At 47.9% G+C, this 15,860-nt stretch overlaps 1 protein-coding gene across 1 annotated transcript in view; it reads left to right on the top strand.

Moving 5' to 3' along the window:
- KAT6A (lysine acetyltransferase 6A) overlaps positions 1–15,626 on the top strand; it is an 80,056-nt gene extending 64,430 nt beyond the window's left edge. Inside the window, exons 13-17 of the mRNA XM_032229130.1 lie at positions 2,702–2,933; positions 4,121–4,325; positions 6,180–6,890; positions 8,290–8,623; positions 12,942–15,626. Coding sequence (XP_032085021.1) covers positions 2,702–2,933; positions 4,121–4,325; positions 6,180–6,890; positions 8,290–8,623; positions 12,942–15,568 — 4,109 coding nt within the window. The 3' untranslated portion in view covers positions 15,569–15,626. The remainder of the gene's footprint in view (positions 1–2,701; positions 2,934–4,120; positions 4,326–6,179; positions 6,891–8,289; positions 8,624–12,941) is intronic.
- Positions 15,627–15,860: the final 234 nt, after the last annotated feature.

Below are 15,860 nucleotides of genomic sequence, written 5' to 3'. Positions count from 1 at the left end.
CGATGTCCCTGAGATCAGCAAGATGTATGCTTCCTGTTCTCTGTGGGATGGTTTAGGTCCGATTGGACCACCCAGTGGCAAAAGTATCAGCTGCGGTCTCGGAGCATCAAGACCGCATGTCCGTATCATTGCGACATTGGCTCCTTCTCCCCAGTCACTTATATTCCTGATATTGAGAGCTTGACTGCTGTAACATCCTAGACAGGGAGCTGCCCTTTGGAACTTTAAAAAGCAGTTACTGGCACTTAATCATATCCAGCCTGTAGCTTGCCTTCCAAATCACCCAGGGAGCACATCTTAAGGCAGGGATGAGCAACTAAAGGAACTTTATGACTTACGGACTTCCACTCCCAGAATTCTTGAGCTAGCATGCCTGGCCCAGGAATTCTGGGAGTGGAAGTCTACAAGTCGTAAAGTTGCCATACAGTAGTTGCTCATTCCTACCCTAAGGTGTATGGGACGCGGTGGCACATAAAAATGCAAGTAGAAAAATAGGAACCATCTTTGGTGGAAAGGGAATGGCGTTCTGTGCGCCTTTGGTGTTTAGTCATGCCGGCCACATGACCACGGAGACATCTTTGAACAGCGCTGGCTCTTTGGCTTTGAAATGGAGATGAACACCATCCCCTAGAGTCAGGAACGACTAGCTCATATGTGCAAGGGGAACCTTTACCCTAAGAAGGTTTGACAAATAAGGTTTTTACAACAGGTTGAAGATCAGCACATTCACCATGACATACACCTATGTGGAATGTAGACCACACCATTGGTTGTGCCACCCCACCCCCCCACACACACACTAATGAAGACAATAAAATGATGTATAATTTGAAAATGTGCATTGAGTCCCCTTCCTACAAGTTGGGGATGAACGTGGAGTTCAAATTCTTCACATGATGAGGTGAATGGAATGGCAGATGCTTCTCTTGGGAGAAGAGGCAGATTTCTTCGTCTTGGGGAAACTTCTAAAGTATCCACTTTTAGAAGTAAGCCCCCCCCCCTTCCAAAATTTGAGGTGCCTTTTTATCTTACAGAGAATCCTGCTTTCTCTCAGTTGGTCAGTGTGTACCGAAGAGAGGCACAGAAAAAAAGAGACGAGAACGCAGAGTTTAATAGAAATAGTACAGAATTTTAAGTAGAAGAACTTAAGGGAGCAAAAAGTAATCCTACAACAGCATATTAAAAGTTAAGCATGACTCCTGTTGCCATCTTGAGGCGGACGATAGACAGAATAGAATGTACTGTAAAAGAAAGAGAGTAGATGCCCTCTTGCATTTTGTTGGTAGGCTGTTAATCATCACAGGCGTATCTGAGCCCTAGTGGCCACAAACAAAACTCAGATGCAGAAATGTATTTATATTTTAACAGAATAGGAAGGGACCTTCCAATCATCATCATCTTCTTTTAATGACCCATAATCCCTCGTGGGGTGGAGTTTGAGCAACTGAATGGAACTAGCTGAGTATTTACAGGAAGATGCCCTTCCTGTCACCAATGCGGAGTTTTATTCAGCAGATATAATCTCGTGCCCAGAGAGAGAGAGAGAAAGAAAGAGAGAGAGAGAGAGAGAGAAATATCTGCCTCTACCTAGGATCGAACTCACAGCCTCCCTGATTGTGAGGCGAGAGCTCCATCTCTAGGCCACCGCACCGCCCTTGGAAGGGACCTTCCAATACATGTTTATAATCAACATGGACATCATTCTTCAGTAGAACGGGTGCTAAAGCCCTTCTCTGTGGCTTGGAAGAATGACTTGTGGTCCTTGAAAATTGAGATCTTGGTTAGAGGGATCCATATTACTATGGTTTTCACATGTCCATCCGTCTTCCAGAAAAATCTCAGTTCTTTATGAAAATCTCTCTTGGTGTTCTGGCTCCCTTTCTTGACTAAGCAGTGGAGAAGATAGCATTTATTAATACATATTACCTTATTTTTCAGAGTATAAGACGCTCTGGAGTATAAGATGCACTTAGTTTTTTGGGCGGGCGAAATCTGCCTCTGCCTACTAGCATCCATCAGTAGTCATCTGGCTAGCGACCTTAGCAAACAGCCTGGTCAGCTTCAGCACATTAGTTCGTGCAGCTGCTGTTCTGGGTTGCCATTTTGGTCTCCGTACCTCACGTTTTCAGCCTCCAAACGCTCCGTTTGAGACACCTTCAAGGCTACGGGGATTGCCAAAGCACATTGCTGCTGGTCACCACCCGAAAATGCAACACACAGAGGCCAAAAACGGGGTGTACGGAGGCTGAAAACACAATGAGCCAAGTTCAAAAACGCAATGCACGGAGGCGGCAATGGCCTGTGGCAATCCCTGCAACCTGGAACAAGTCTAAAACGTGACACATGGAGGCCAAAGGGTGGGCGGGGCTACATTTGAATATAAGACATACCCAAATTTTCATCCTCTTTTTTGGGGTGGGGGGAGTGTGTCTTATACTCTGAAAAATATGGTAGACTTCTATCCCATTTTTTTGTGCAGGAGCTGAAGGGAAGCTCCCTGAGATTGATGTTCATAAGGCCCAGAGTAACAATGTGTTGGCCATAACAATTTGTTTTGTGATCCCCTTCCCACCAGAGGTGTCACTAGTGGTCTTTCATGGGCCCTTAGTTGCTCTCAACTTAAACTTCCAAGTAAACTTGGAAGAGTGTGGTTGTGTGTGAACCAAACCTGGTCCTGAGTGCTTTCTCTTTTTTCTCTTAGGTTATCTCCTATCCAAACGCGAAGGCCAAGCCGGATCCCCCGAGAAGCCGCTGTCTGACTTGGGTCGTCTTTCCTACATGGCATATTGGAAAAGTGTCATCTTGGAGTGCCTTTATCACCAAAACGACAAGCAGATCAGCATCAAGAAGTTAAGCAAACTTACCGGCATCTGTCCTCAAGACATCACCTCGACTCTTCATCACCTGCGCATGCTTGATTTCCGTAACGATCAGTGAGCATCACCCTTCCTTCTCTCACGGAATCGGGGGACTTTGGGAAGTGGCAGGATTACTCTCAAAGAGGCAAAAATCCCAAAAAATGGAAAATGTTTTTTTTAAATACTCAATTTTTATAGCTTGTGCTATCAAGATTTATTGAGAGGGATGGAATCTTTTTTTTTTTTTTTTTTGCAATCTCAGAAGTCAAGGTGAATTTAGAGAGCCAGAGAAGTGACTGAGAAGTTGAAGGAAAGAAAAGAGTAGAGTAGAGTAGAGTAGACTAGAATAGAATAGAATAGCTCAGAACATGGAATAGAATAGGATTAGATTAGATTAGATTTAGTTGGAAGGGATATTGGAGGTCTTCTAGTCCAATCAACTGCTTAGGCAGGAAACCCTACACCACTTCAGACAAATGGTTATCCAACACCTTCTTAAAAATTTCCAGTGTTGGAGCATTCACAACTTCTGGAGGCAAGGAGTTCCACTGATTAATTATTCTCACTGTCAGGAAATTTCTCCTCAGTTCTAAGTTGCTTCTCTCTTTGATTAGTTTCCACCCATTGTTTCTTGTTCTGCCATCAGGAGCTTTGGAGAATAGCTTGACTCCCTCTTCTTGGGAGCAGCCCCTGAGATATCGGAAGACTGCTATTATGTCCCCCCTAGTCCTTCTTTTCATTAAACTAGACATACCCAGTTTCTGCAACCATTCTTTATATGGGATGATGCATTATTATGAGCCCAACCAATGTGGAATAATTCCGTGTCCAGAGTCTCTGTGACATTTTGAAGGCCACGGGTTTACAGTGGTGAGCAACAGCTGCACTGCTTAGTAGCAAATGCTTCTAGTCTCCCAATCACCTTTTTTCTCCCTACGTTTACATATTTACAGCATGAACATGATGCTGAGGAGTGCAGTGGCCTAGAGGTGGAGCTCTCGCCTCACAATCAAGAGGCTGTGAGTTCAATCTTAGGTAGAGGCAGATATTTCTCTCTCTCTCTCTCTGGGCACAATGAGAAAGTATCTGCTGAATAAAACTCCGCATTGTGGACAGGAAGGGCTCCATTTAGTTGCTCAGACTCCACCCCACAAGGGATTATGGGGTCATTAAAAGAAGATGATAGCATGAATTTGAAATTTATCTCCAGCTAGCTAACTATTTCTCACAATTTTCCCCATCATTCTTCCTTCCTTCCTCAGATTTGTGATTGTTCGACGGGAAAAACTTATCCAAGACCATATGGCAAAGCTGAAACTGAACATCCGGCCTGTAGTCGTGGACCCAGAATGTCTGCGCTGGACCCCTGTCATCGTCTCAAACTCAGTGGTTTCTGAGGATGAAGAGGATGATCCCGAAGAGACAGAAATCGAGGTCCCACAGCAGTCACGGGAGAGAGACATTGAGGTCAGAATGCAAGGCGTTTGATAGTGTAGAATCATAGAATAACAGAGTTGGAAGGGACCTTTGAAGTCTTCTAGTCCAACAAACTGTTTAAGCAGGAGGCCCTATATGATCCCAGACAAATGGCTGTCCAGTCTCTTCTTAAAAACCTCCAGTGATGGAGCACCCACAACTTCTGGACGCAATCCATTCCACTGTTTAATTGTTCTCACGCTCAGGAAGTTTCTCCTTAGTTCTAGGTTAGATCTTTCTTTAATGATCCATTACTTCTTGTACTGCCCTCAGGTGCTTTGGAAAATAGATTGGCCCCCATCTTCTCTGTGACAGAAAATAGATTGACACCCCCACCCCTCTTCTCTATCACCCCATCTTCTATCTGACAGAAATACTATTTCATCATGTCAACCCTAATCTTCTCTTTGTTAGACCAGACATGCCTGCAGTTCTTGGCAGTTGACACATTCATCATATGTTTTAGCCTCCATTCCCATGATCCTCTCTGTTGCTGTTCTCTGTACGCTTTCTGGAGTTTCAACGCAGCCTGACACCTACGGGCTCCTCTAACATGGTGTCTCTCAATCTCAGCAACTTTTAAGACCTGTAGACTCCAGCTCCCAGAATTCCCTAGCCGGGAATTCTGAGACCAAAGTCTATATATCCATATACAGCAAAGAGATTGAGTCTGTAGAGATTCTTAGTCATCCAGGTCATGGTTATCCCAAAGGTGCTTTTTCAGGAGGCAACTGGAATTTCTTGTTTTTTTCTTTCTTTTGAAGATGTTTCGCTTCTCATCCAAGAAGCTTCTTCAGCTCTGACAGGATAGTGGGGAATGGAAGGATTTATACTCTTTGCAGACTACTAGTCATTTGCATCCTTTTAGAGGGTCGTTGAGGCCACTTGGAGGTTTATCTGAGTCCTCAAGGTCACCTGAGTGGTGCAAATGGGTGTGGAGCCTTCTTGGAACTGTTGAAAGGACTGTGTTGAACACTGGAGATAGATGATGTCGTCTCCCTCCCCCCTTGTCCAGCTCCAGTCTACAACACGGGTCCTTTCAGCACTTCCAAAAAGGCTGCACACCCATTTGCACCACTCAGATGACCCTGAGGACAGAGCCAAATCTCCAAGAGGCCTCAATGACCCTCTAAAAGGATGCAAATGACCAGCAAGGAACATAAATCCTTCCATTCCCCAGCAGCCAGCCAGAGCTGAAGAAGCTTCTCAGATGAGAAGCAAAACGTCTTCCAAGAAAAAAATCAGAAAGTTCAGTTGCCTCTTGAAGAAGCACCTTTTGGGACAAAGAAATTGAGAAATGATGGTCTAGCAATTCAGAGAGCGGTTGTCGAAAAGGAGTCTCGCAATTTTTCAGAAATCCTACTGGAAACAAATCTCATTCTCTATTTTTCCCCTTCAAGCTGACTTCTTTGCTTACCTCTTGAAGACAGTGGTGAAATTCAAATTTTGTTACTACCGGTTCTGTGGACGTGGCTTGGTGGGCGTGGTTTAGTGGGTGTGGCAGGGGAAGGATATTGCAAAATCTCCATTCCTACCCCACTCTGGGGCCAGCCAGAGTGGTATTTGCTGGTTCTCTGAACTCCTAAAAAATGTCTGCTACCGGTCTGTCAGAATCTGCTGGATTTCATCCCTGCTTGAAGGGCATTTAAAGTCTGTCCCTGCTCAACCTGGGACTTCCACAACTCCAATGGCTTCATTCACCAATTTCATAACCACGCTTTTAAAACAATTACCAGTCCCTGCTCTACCAGTCCCATGAGCTTTTTGTTTGTTTGTTTCAATGGCAGCCTGAAAAAGAATCAAATTTCTTTTTGTGCCCCCCCCCCTTTTCCCTGCCACCCACAGGTGATAAAGTGCGTCTCCTGGGAGAGGAAAGAACGAGAGTCCTGCTTTCCCTTGGAGAGTGAAAAAAAGCCAGAGATACTCCCGGTCAATGCCCTGCGATCTGGCAAGCAGAGTCTTCCCCTAAGTGGTCTTCCCGCCAACAGCCACACGCCGCGCAGGGGCCGGTGGAGCCGCAAGAACAAGAAGCTGCGGGAATCCTTCGCCGAGAAGGACCCAAAACTGACCTTGGAGGAGAAGTCGGCCATGGCCAGGGGTGGCCGATGCGGCGAGTGCCAGGAAAAGGCAGCCGCAGCGGCAGCAGCGGTGGCAGCCTCTCGAGGGAGATTTGCCGAGAACGAAGAGAAGATGGCGTCCTCCCAGGGGCAGTGCGGCAAATGCGAGGAAAAGACCCCGACTCCCCGAGGGCACTTTAGTAAAGAGGAAGACAAGCCGACCTCCTCCCAGGGGCCGTTTGGCAAGGGCGAAAAGCCCTCCGCCGGCCAGAGGCGATGCAGCGAAGGCATGGAGGTCTGGAAGGGGCAGCTGAAAGCTCTGGAGCCCCTGAAAAGCCGCGTCTCGGAGCAGTGTGACAGGATAGCCCGGCGGCACAGCGAAGGGGACCGCACAGCACTCAGGCACTTCAGCGAGAGCAGCGAAGACGAAGACGAGGAGCCCACCAGCCCCTGCTCCAGCTCCCCACCGGTTCTCACCAAGCCAGCGCTGAAACGGAAGGTGCGTTTCAGCTGCCCCACTGTTGAAAGGGCTCGGGAGATGAAAGTGCATTAAACAAATAAGAAGGGTTCAGCCTCAGGATGCACATGGACTCTCGGGGACCCCCTTGTTCCTGCTGGTTTTCCATCCGAGTTTGGTTAGCTGGCATAGTGGAGCAGAAGGATAAGGAAGGGATCATACTGGCAGCTGCTGGAAATCTTATGGATCATTTCTCCAATATTATCTTTAAATGTGACAGAGATCAGCGATTTGCTATGTTAAAAAATAAGCATGAGCTCAGAAAGCTGAACTCTGCAGCCTATGGCAAACCTATGGCACACATGCTGGAAGTGGCATGCAGAGCCACTGCTCCGGGCACTTGAGCCATTGCCTTTTGCTCTTCCGGGTTATGGCACGCTGGCCAGTTGGTCTTTTCACGTGCGCGGGAGAACCGAAACCGGAAGAACAGCCGCCCCCATGCGAATGCGTGTGCTGGGAAGAGGATCTTCTGGTTTCTGGCATGCGCATGCGCACTGGCCAGCTGGTCTTTGCACACTCATGCGTACCAGAAATCGGAAGACCAGCTGGCCAGTGCGCATGTGCGCACCAGAAACCAGAAGATCCTCTTCCCAGCACAGGCTTGCGCACCTGGAGGCTGCTCTTCTGGTTTCCAGCAGGCTTATGCGCAGCAGCCAGCTGGTCTTCGCACGTGCAGATGCGTGCCAGAAGACAAGGTGGCCAGTGTGCATGCACGTATCAGAAACCGGAAGATCATCCTCCTGGCGCACATATGCGCACCAGGCGGTTCTTCCGGTTTCTGGCGCACGCTCCTGTTTTGCCACTCAGTGCCGAAAAGGTTCCCCAATACTGCCATAAGGGTCTCTGGCATTTCCAAGACTGGTAAAAGAAGGGCTGTTTAGGAGTCTGTGTCAGGATTCACATCCAAAATTAAATCAGTCCAAGGCAAAGTATTGCTCAAAGATCCAATTTATTAAGAGAGTCATGTTGGCACATCTGGGAAAACCCGAATCTGATCTTCCTGGGTTTTCCCTACCCAGTTGAAAGTTCAAGATCTTGCCCCCCATACCCATAAGTCCATCCCATGGTCCAATCTCCCACTGCCATATGGGCAGTTTCCACCCATCCAGTTCCGGTCAGGTGCAGAGGTGCAGAGACCTTGGCTTTCTAGAAATGTTTTTGTTATGGCAGCATATAATCTAACTCTGTACAATCCCCCCTCCCATTTTCCCACAATAGAAAATGCACAGTAGCATAATAGGAAGATTATGAGATCCAAAAGAAAAGATGGCTGCAGTCTTGATAGCTTATGAGTTAGCAGATTGTGGAGATACTTCGCAGTGTTTTCTCACTTTGTTGTTGTTGTTTTCTTTTTTTCTTTTCTTTTGTCTGTCTTGTACAGAAGCCCATTCCCCGGAAGAGGCGAGTCCGTAAGCGGAAATACCACAACAGCAGCGTAGTTACCGAAACAATCTCAGAAACAACAGAGGTCCTGGATGAGCCATTTGAGGACTCTGATTCCGAGAGGCCCATGCCTCAGCTGGAGCCCACCTTTGAAATGGAGGACGAGGAGGAGGAGGAAGAAGAGGAGGAGGAGGAGGAGGAGGAGGAGGAGGAAGAGAGCGAGTTGTTCTCCCGAGGATATCTTCGCCGTCTCTCTCCACAGGATTCTCTTAGGCACAGGTCCTCCTTAAAGAGAGGAAGTCAAGAAGCAGAGGAATCGGACGATATGGCTGGTAGGTTTCCTGATAATTTGATTCTGTCTTTATCTGAATCCAGGATGGTGGATCTCTTCCCTTTCTTAGGATCTACTGATCAAGAATGCCCAAGGTTGATATTCTATAAATTTTGAGTTACCATATGTTTCGGAGTAAAAGACGCACCTTTCCCCCCCAAAAAAGAGAGTGAAAATCTGGGTGCTTCTTATACACTGAATACATAATTTTTGACCTCCTGAAACCCCTGCCCTCTTTGCAAAAATGGCCGTGCATAGCCTTTAGGAGGCTTTCAGAGTGTTCTTGGAGGCTGGGGAGGGCAGGAATGAGCGAAAAATGGGCTTTTTTGCTCAATTTTGCCCCCCTTCAGCCCCCAGGAGCACTCTATAAGCCTCCTAAAGGCTATGCATGCCCTATTTTTTGCAAAAAATGGGCCCATTTTTGTGAAAAGGTGACTTTTTTGCTCATTTTTTCCCTCCCCCAGTCCCATGAGCACTTTGCAGGCATCTCAAACTCTCTGCATGCCCCATTTTTCACAAAAAACGAGACGTGCAGAGGGTTTGGGAGGCCTGCAGAGTGCAAAAACTTTTTTTTTAAAAAAAATAAATCTTCTAAATCTTCAAAATCTTGGTGCGTCTTATAGTCCAAAAAACACGGTAATTGTTTTGGGGCTTAGGTGGGCATACCCAATATCTTGGTATGAGGGAATGGCCTTTGAGAGAGACAGAGCAAAGAGATGCAACCGTGTGACGGTCAGATAAAAGGCAGATGAGTCCACAGCAGGAACATTGGCAGGAGAAGAAGCTCAGAGGAGAACCCTCCCTAGTGTCATGGGCAGTAAAGGAGGTGGGCTGGTGATTTGTACATGCAAGACTGTGTTAATGTAGTTCTCCAATACTGTAAAATTAGCTTACCTGGTCTTGTTTGCTGTTTGGTCTACCTCGTAAGGATGACACCCATCTAACTACCAGCCCTACTTTACCAAAATACTCCTCTGTTTTTGAAGAAAACAAAACCCCCAAACGTTTGCCATATGGAGGGAAGGGGAAATACGGCTAGCAGGAAGCTAGATAGGTCAAAAGGTGACAGATGGGTTGCCCCAAATATAAACAAGTAAAGGTTTCCCCTGTTCAGTTGTGTCTACCTCTAGAGAGCAGTACTCATCTCCGTTTCCTCGCTGAGGGACTGTTGTGGCCCGCCAGCGGCCAGCAAAGCTGGCAGCAGATTCGAACAGTGAAGAGGTTGGAGAAGAACATGGGCCAGTCCTGGAGTCTGAGGAAGGCTCTGATGAGGGCTCTGTGTCGGAGGCAATGAGGGGGCTAGGGCCGTCTCCCAGTTACCAGCTGCCTTCAGAGTCGGACATCAGGGAGGCAGCTGAACAACTGGAGCCTGTTCCCAGTGTGCGCATGCACAGAGTTGCCAGACGAAGGGAACAGCTAAAGAACGGGTCGACTTGGGAGTAAGGCCACAGGGGGACAGTGAATGGCCCCTCCCAGAGGAAATAATAGAGGAGAGAAAGGGGAGTAGAGTTTGCAGGAGACAATTAGTTGGCTTCATTGGTTTGTGACTCTCTGAGACTCCTTGTCAAGTTCTGCAGATATGGGCCTAGCAGCTCTCCAAGCCAGATAAGGTCTGTGACTGTAAATCCTCCCTCGAAAGACTTCGCTGAATGTGAATGAGCAGAATTCATAGCCAGTTAATAAAAGGGTTTTTTGTCAGGACAAGGAGTTGGCTTCCTTCTCTTGGGAAGCCTCAGTCAGAACAGGGGCTGAACATTGTCCAAAGACGTTTCTGTGGTCATGTGGCTGGTTTGATTGTATGGTGAATAGTAATTAAGGGGGCGGGGGGGGGGAAGCAAGGAGGACGTGGGGAATAGGCAAGATACAAAACCTAGACTCAGGGAGGGACTGTCGGGCAGTGAGAAGTGTTGTCCAAAGTGCTCCATGCCTTCAGCATCAATGACTCCCTCCCTTTTCAAGAAAATTGTGAGAAATAGTTAGCTAGCTGGAGATAAATTTGCTGAAATCGCTGTAAATAAATGTTCCTGCTTGAAGAGAGAAATAAAAAAAACAACCCAAAGCAGCTGTGCTTGTGCAGCTCAAGCAAGAGTTCTGACCTTGGTTCCATCTGATAAGGTTAGCAGAATTATTCCTACCAGCCCACTTTCCTGGTATTTCAGCCCAAAGCTGCTGCTTAAGGGGCCCAGAACTGGCAGGAATAGGCTAGGCATGCTGTTCCCTGTAGCTGTCTTGCCTTTTTAGGCTGCCTGTAGTTTTCACAGATCCCTTGAAAACCTTATCCAGAATTAAGATGCTGCAAAAAGGAGAATACCTAGAGAACAACCTCCAAAAGATGAAGGTTAAAATTCTGATATAGAGGCTAGAAAATGATGCCGCTGAAGAAGAAGTGGCGTAAGCACCTATTTTGCATCCCTCTCTGTCCCTACCTTTTCCCTCTGCAACCCTCACCTCATCCATGACTAAACTAAAATTAGAAAGTAGCATGATGTATTTTTAGCCCAGTAGAAGGTTGCTTTCCAATTATGTTTGTTCAGATGTACCAGGCTGAACTCCCTTGCCAGAAGAAAACAGAGTGGGGAAACTGGTGTTGTGTAAATGGGTCTTAGCCCTTCCACATGTTTCCCCCAAGTCTTTTAGCTGACATCTTAAAATAGCAGTCACCCACCCACCCACCCTGAGTGCTTTTTGGAATATGCCTCTCAAACTGAGGTGTTTTTTTTTTTTTAAAAAACTAATCGCCTGCATGCAAAATACTTGTGACAAATTAGATATCATGATATCCAAGCACACACAGATGCATAATAAAAAGTAGTTTTCCATTGACATTCCATCTCTCTTTCTGGTTGACTAGTAGATTCTCTTATCTTTGGTTTTTATGTTTTTATTGATTTGATTGCATCCCCCCCCCCCTTTGTTTCATGGTTGTGAGTCGCCCAAGGTTGTTGAGAGATGAGTAGCATACAAGTTCAACTTACTATGGTTCATCAGATGCTCAGTCAGGTGCTGAGACTTAGATTTGGTATTTTTATCCACCTATCAAGTCCTTCCCAGGACCTGGATAGGCAGATAGGAATGTTTGAAGAAGTTCAAGAGGCATTGTCTCAGGATGTAAGCTGTGCTATGTAAAGCTGCCTTTTGCAATTGACTGATGGGGATTTTGTCAATGCTGATGGTGTTCAGTTGGTGCTCCGATTGTTTTGGGATTGCACTCAAGGCACCGATTGGCACTACCTTTGCTTCCTTTTGGCACAATTGCTCTACTTCCATTTGCAGGTCTTTCTCTTCTATTCTGCTGTCTCCAGGTTCTGCCACGTCCAATATCCAGATTATCATTATTTTTAATGGTATTAAGTTAATTGTTATTATGGTTGGTCACTCATTATTATGATTATTGTTATTATTTTATTATTATTTTCTAGAAATGCTTCAGTAGCATATGCGTTGAGTCTAGGAGTTGAGAAGTTTAATTTTCCCAGTGAAACAAACCACACTGGCCCAATCACACTGGCCCAGAATATAGTTGACTAAAATCTTGTGTGATTCTATGCAAGTATATAGGGTTGAAAAGTTTACTTAATATGGTCGCACTTACTCAGCCAATAGTGTGGGACAATCTTCTGCAACAGTGAGAGTAAGGGATATAGTTCTCCTCCCCAAATTCTGACTATTTCAGACCAAATATGTCTCTGAGAAAATGAAAAAGAGAAAATAAATATTATTGTCCTCGTTAATAGTGTATAATAACATTTCACAGACGTCAGGATTTTGAGAAAGTTACTGTCAGGGTTCTAAATAGCATCCAAAATTAAATCAGAGTCCAAGGCAAAGGATTCCTCAAAGTTCCAACTTATTAAAAGAGCCATGTTGGCACATCTGGCAAAATCCAAATCTGAAAGCTTCCAGGTTTTCCCACCCAGTTGAAAGTTCAAGATCCTGCCCCAAACACCCACAAGTTAATCACATGGTCCAATCTTCCACTGCGATACTGGTAGCTTCCACCCATCCAGTTCCAGCCAGGTGCAGAGACAAAGATGACCTTGGCTTTCTAAGAAAAATGTTGTTATGGCTACATATCCAATTCTGTATAATCGCCCCTCCCATGTTCCCACAATAGAAAGTAGACAGTAGATAGTGTGGCAGGTCTGAAGTCCAAAAGAAAAGCTGGCTTGCCAGGCATGATAGTTACCTTATTGAATCCTTACAAACCACCAACATAAACAAACCTTATTGATCAGCTCTCGGTTATTGACAATGCCAGCAATAAATAATTGTGGATTGCTGTTCCAAAATTGATGCCATCTGTTTTGTATTCTCTTCAGATTCTCCTACTTTGAAGCCTGTTCCTTTGCTGAGAAAATGCGAGTCACTGGATTCTCCGCTCCAGCCTGGCACTTCTACACCCATGAAAAAGAAGAAAGGGTGGCCCAAGGGCAAGAGCCGTAAGCCCATCCATTGGAAGAAAAGGCCCGGGCGGAAGCCAGGCTTTCAATTGAGGAGGGGGAAAGTCCGAGTGCCTCCTTTGGAAGAGACCACCGACCTCATGGAAGCCAGTTCCAAATCGGGGCATAAGGCAAAAGTACAGGACGAGGAAGAGCTGATTGAGGAGAAGGAAGAACTTCTGCCCAGTGTTGAAGAAAGGAAAGATGATGATGGGCCTCCGGAAGTCGGGGATTTAGGAGAAGAGGAAGATATTATGCCTGCTAGGGAAATGAGGGCAACATCTCCCGTGGACAGCAGCAACAGTCCAGAAATGGACTCTAAAGAACCCGAACTGGAGGAAGACGCAGAGAAGCCTCAAGCCCTCGAAGACCAGAGGCTGCCATCCGAAGAAGAGCAGCAGGAAGCTGAAGAGCCCGAGCACGACCAGGAAGAGGAAGAAGAGGAAGCTGCCGCCATCGCTAACCAGCACGAAGATCACGACGATGCCGATGACGAAGAAGACGACGGTCACCTGGGCTCTGTCAAAAAGGATGAGCTGGAAGAGCAGGCTGAGAAGGAAGGACTGAAGGAAGAGCCGGAAGTCCAGGAGCCTTTTTTAGAAACAAGCACACAGGATGATAGAGAGGAGGACGCCAAAAATAAGAGCGAAGGAGAGGCCGATTCTGAGGAGGACCCGGTGTCCCATGAGACCTCAGTAGGCTCAGACCTGCTTCCTGGCTCAGAAGATGACCAAGAGGAAGAGCAGCATCCCAAGGAAGGGCTGATGGAGCTGAAGGAAGACGAGCCCATCCCTCACAGCGAACTCGACCTCGAAACGGTGCAGGCCGTGCAGTCCTTGACCCAAGAGGAAGAAAACCACGAGCATGACGTGGCATACCAGGACTGTGAGGAGACCCTGGCTGCTTGCCAGAACCTGCAGAGCTACACCCAGGCTGAAGACGACCCCCAGATGCCGATGGTGGAAGACTGCCAGGCCTCCGAACACAACAGCCCCATCTCCTCAGTCCAGTCTCACCCCAGCCAGTCGGTGCGCTCTGTCAGCAGCCCCAGTGTGCCTGGTGCGCTGGAGAGCAGCTACACTCAGATCAGCCCCGAGCAAGGCTCCCTTTCCGCCCCTTCTATGCAGAACATGGAGACCAGCCCCATGATGGACGTGCCTTCGGTGTCGGACCATTCCCAGCAGGTGGTGGACAGCGGCTTCAGTGACCTGGGCAGCATCGAGAGCACCACCGAGAACTACGAGAACCCCAGCAGCTACGACTCCACCATGGGGGGCAGCATCTGCGGCAACGCCTCCTCGCAGAGCAGCTGCTCCTACGGGGGGCTCTCCTCCTCCAGCAGCCTCACCCAGAACAGCTGTGTGGTCACCCAGCAAATGGCCGGCATGGGCAGCAGCTGCAGCCTCATGCCCCAAGGCAGCGTCCAGCCGACCGCCAACTGCAATATCAAGTCTCCCCAGAACTGCGTGGTGGAGAGGCCCCCAAGTAACCAGCAAGCCACGGCGCAGCCTCCACAGCCCCAGGCCCAGCAGCCCCAGCCACCGCCCCCAGCACAGCAGCAGCAGCAGCCACCGCCACCCCAGCAGCAGCCGTCTCTGTCGCAGTGTAGCATGAACAACAGTTTCACTCCAGCGCCGATGATCATGGAAATCCCGGAATCCGGCAGCACTGGCAACATCAGCATCTACGAGAGGCTCCCCGGGGATTTCGGGGCCGGTGGTTACTCCCAGCCTTCGGCCACTTTCAGCTTAGCCAAGTTGCAGCAGTTGACCAACACGATTATGGACCCACACGCCATGCCTTACAGCCATTCTTCTGCTGTGACTTCCTATGCAACCAGCGTGTCTTTGTCAAACACGGGCCTGGCGCAGCTGGCCCCCTCTCACCCTCTGGCCGGAGCGGCCCAAGCACAAGCCACCATGACCCCCCCGCCCAACTTGGCCTCCACGACCATGAACCTTACTTCTCCCCTGCTCCAGTGTAACATGCCCACCACCAACATCGGCATCCCTCACACCCAGCGGCTGCAAGGCCAGATGCCGGTCAAGGGCCACATTTCCATCCGGTCGAAATCGGCTCCGTTGCCCTCGGCGGCTGCCCACCAGCAGCAGCTCTATGGCCGCAGCCCTCCAGCCGTGGCCATGCAGGCCAGTCCCCGGGCGTTGGCCGTTCAGCGGGGCATGAATATGGGGGTGAACCTGATGCCCACGGCCCCTTACAACGTCAACTCCATGAATATGAACACCTTGAACGCCATGAACAGCTACCGGATGCCCCAACCCATGATGAACAGCAGTTACCATAGCAACCCTGCCTACATGAACCAGACGGCCCAGTATCCTATGCAGATGCAGATGGGGATGATGGGGAGCCAGGCCTACCCCCAGCAGCCTATGCAGCCCAACCCCCACGGGAACATGATGTACACAGGCCCTTCGCACCACAGCTACATGAACGCTGCCGGGGTCCCCAAGCAATCACTCAATGGGCCCTACATGAGGAGATGAGCAAGACAAGCCCCCCGAAACTTCTTCTCAATCAAGGAACCTTTTATACTGACAAAAAAAGCAGAGACAATGGATCCTTTTACTCCCCCAGTTAAATATTGCTGTAGATCTTAGATAGGGTTTGGTTCCCTTTCGGTTTTAATTTTATTTTTTTAAGGGGGCCTGGTCTTTTTTTAATTTTTCCTTCTTTTTTGTTCTTTGGGAGGGGGGTTGGTTCTCTGGCTTGCAGATCTTGGATTATTTTAATTTTAGTTTTCCTTCCTTTCACAACCTGGGGAAACTTCACCATTCA

The sequence above is a fragment of the Thamnophis elegans genome, chromosome 13, assembly GCF_009769535.1.
Source record: "Thamnophis elegans isolate rThaEle1 chromosome 13, rThaEle1.pri, whole genome shotgun sequence".
NCBI lineage: Eukaryota > Metazoa > Chordata > Lepidosauria > Squamata > Colubridae > Thamnophis > Thamnophis elegans.
The sequence above is the reverse complement of the archived record's forward strand: the minus strand, read 5'-3'. Positions and strand labels throughout refer to the sequence as shown.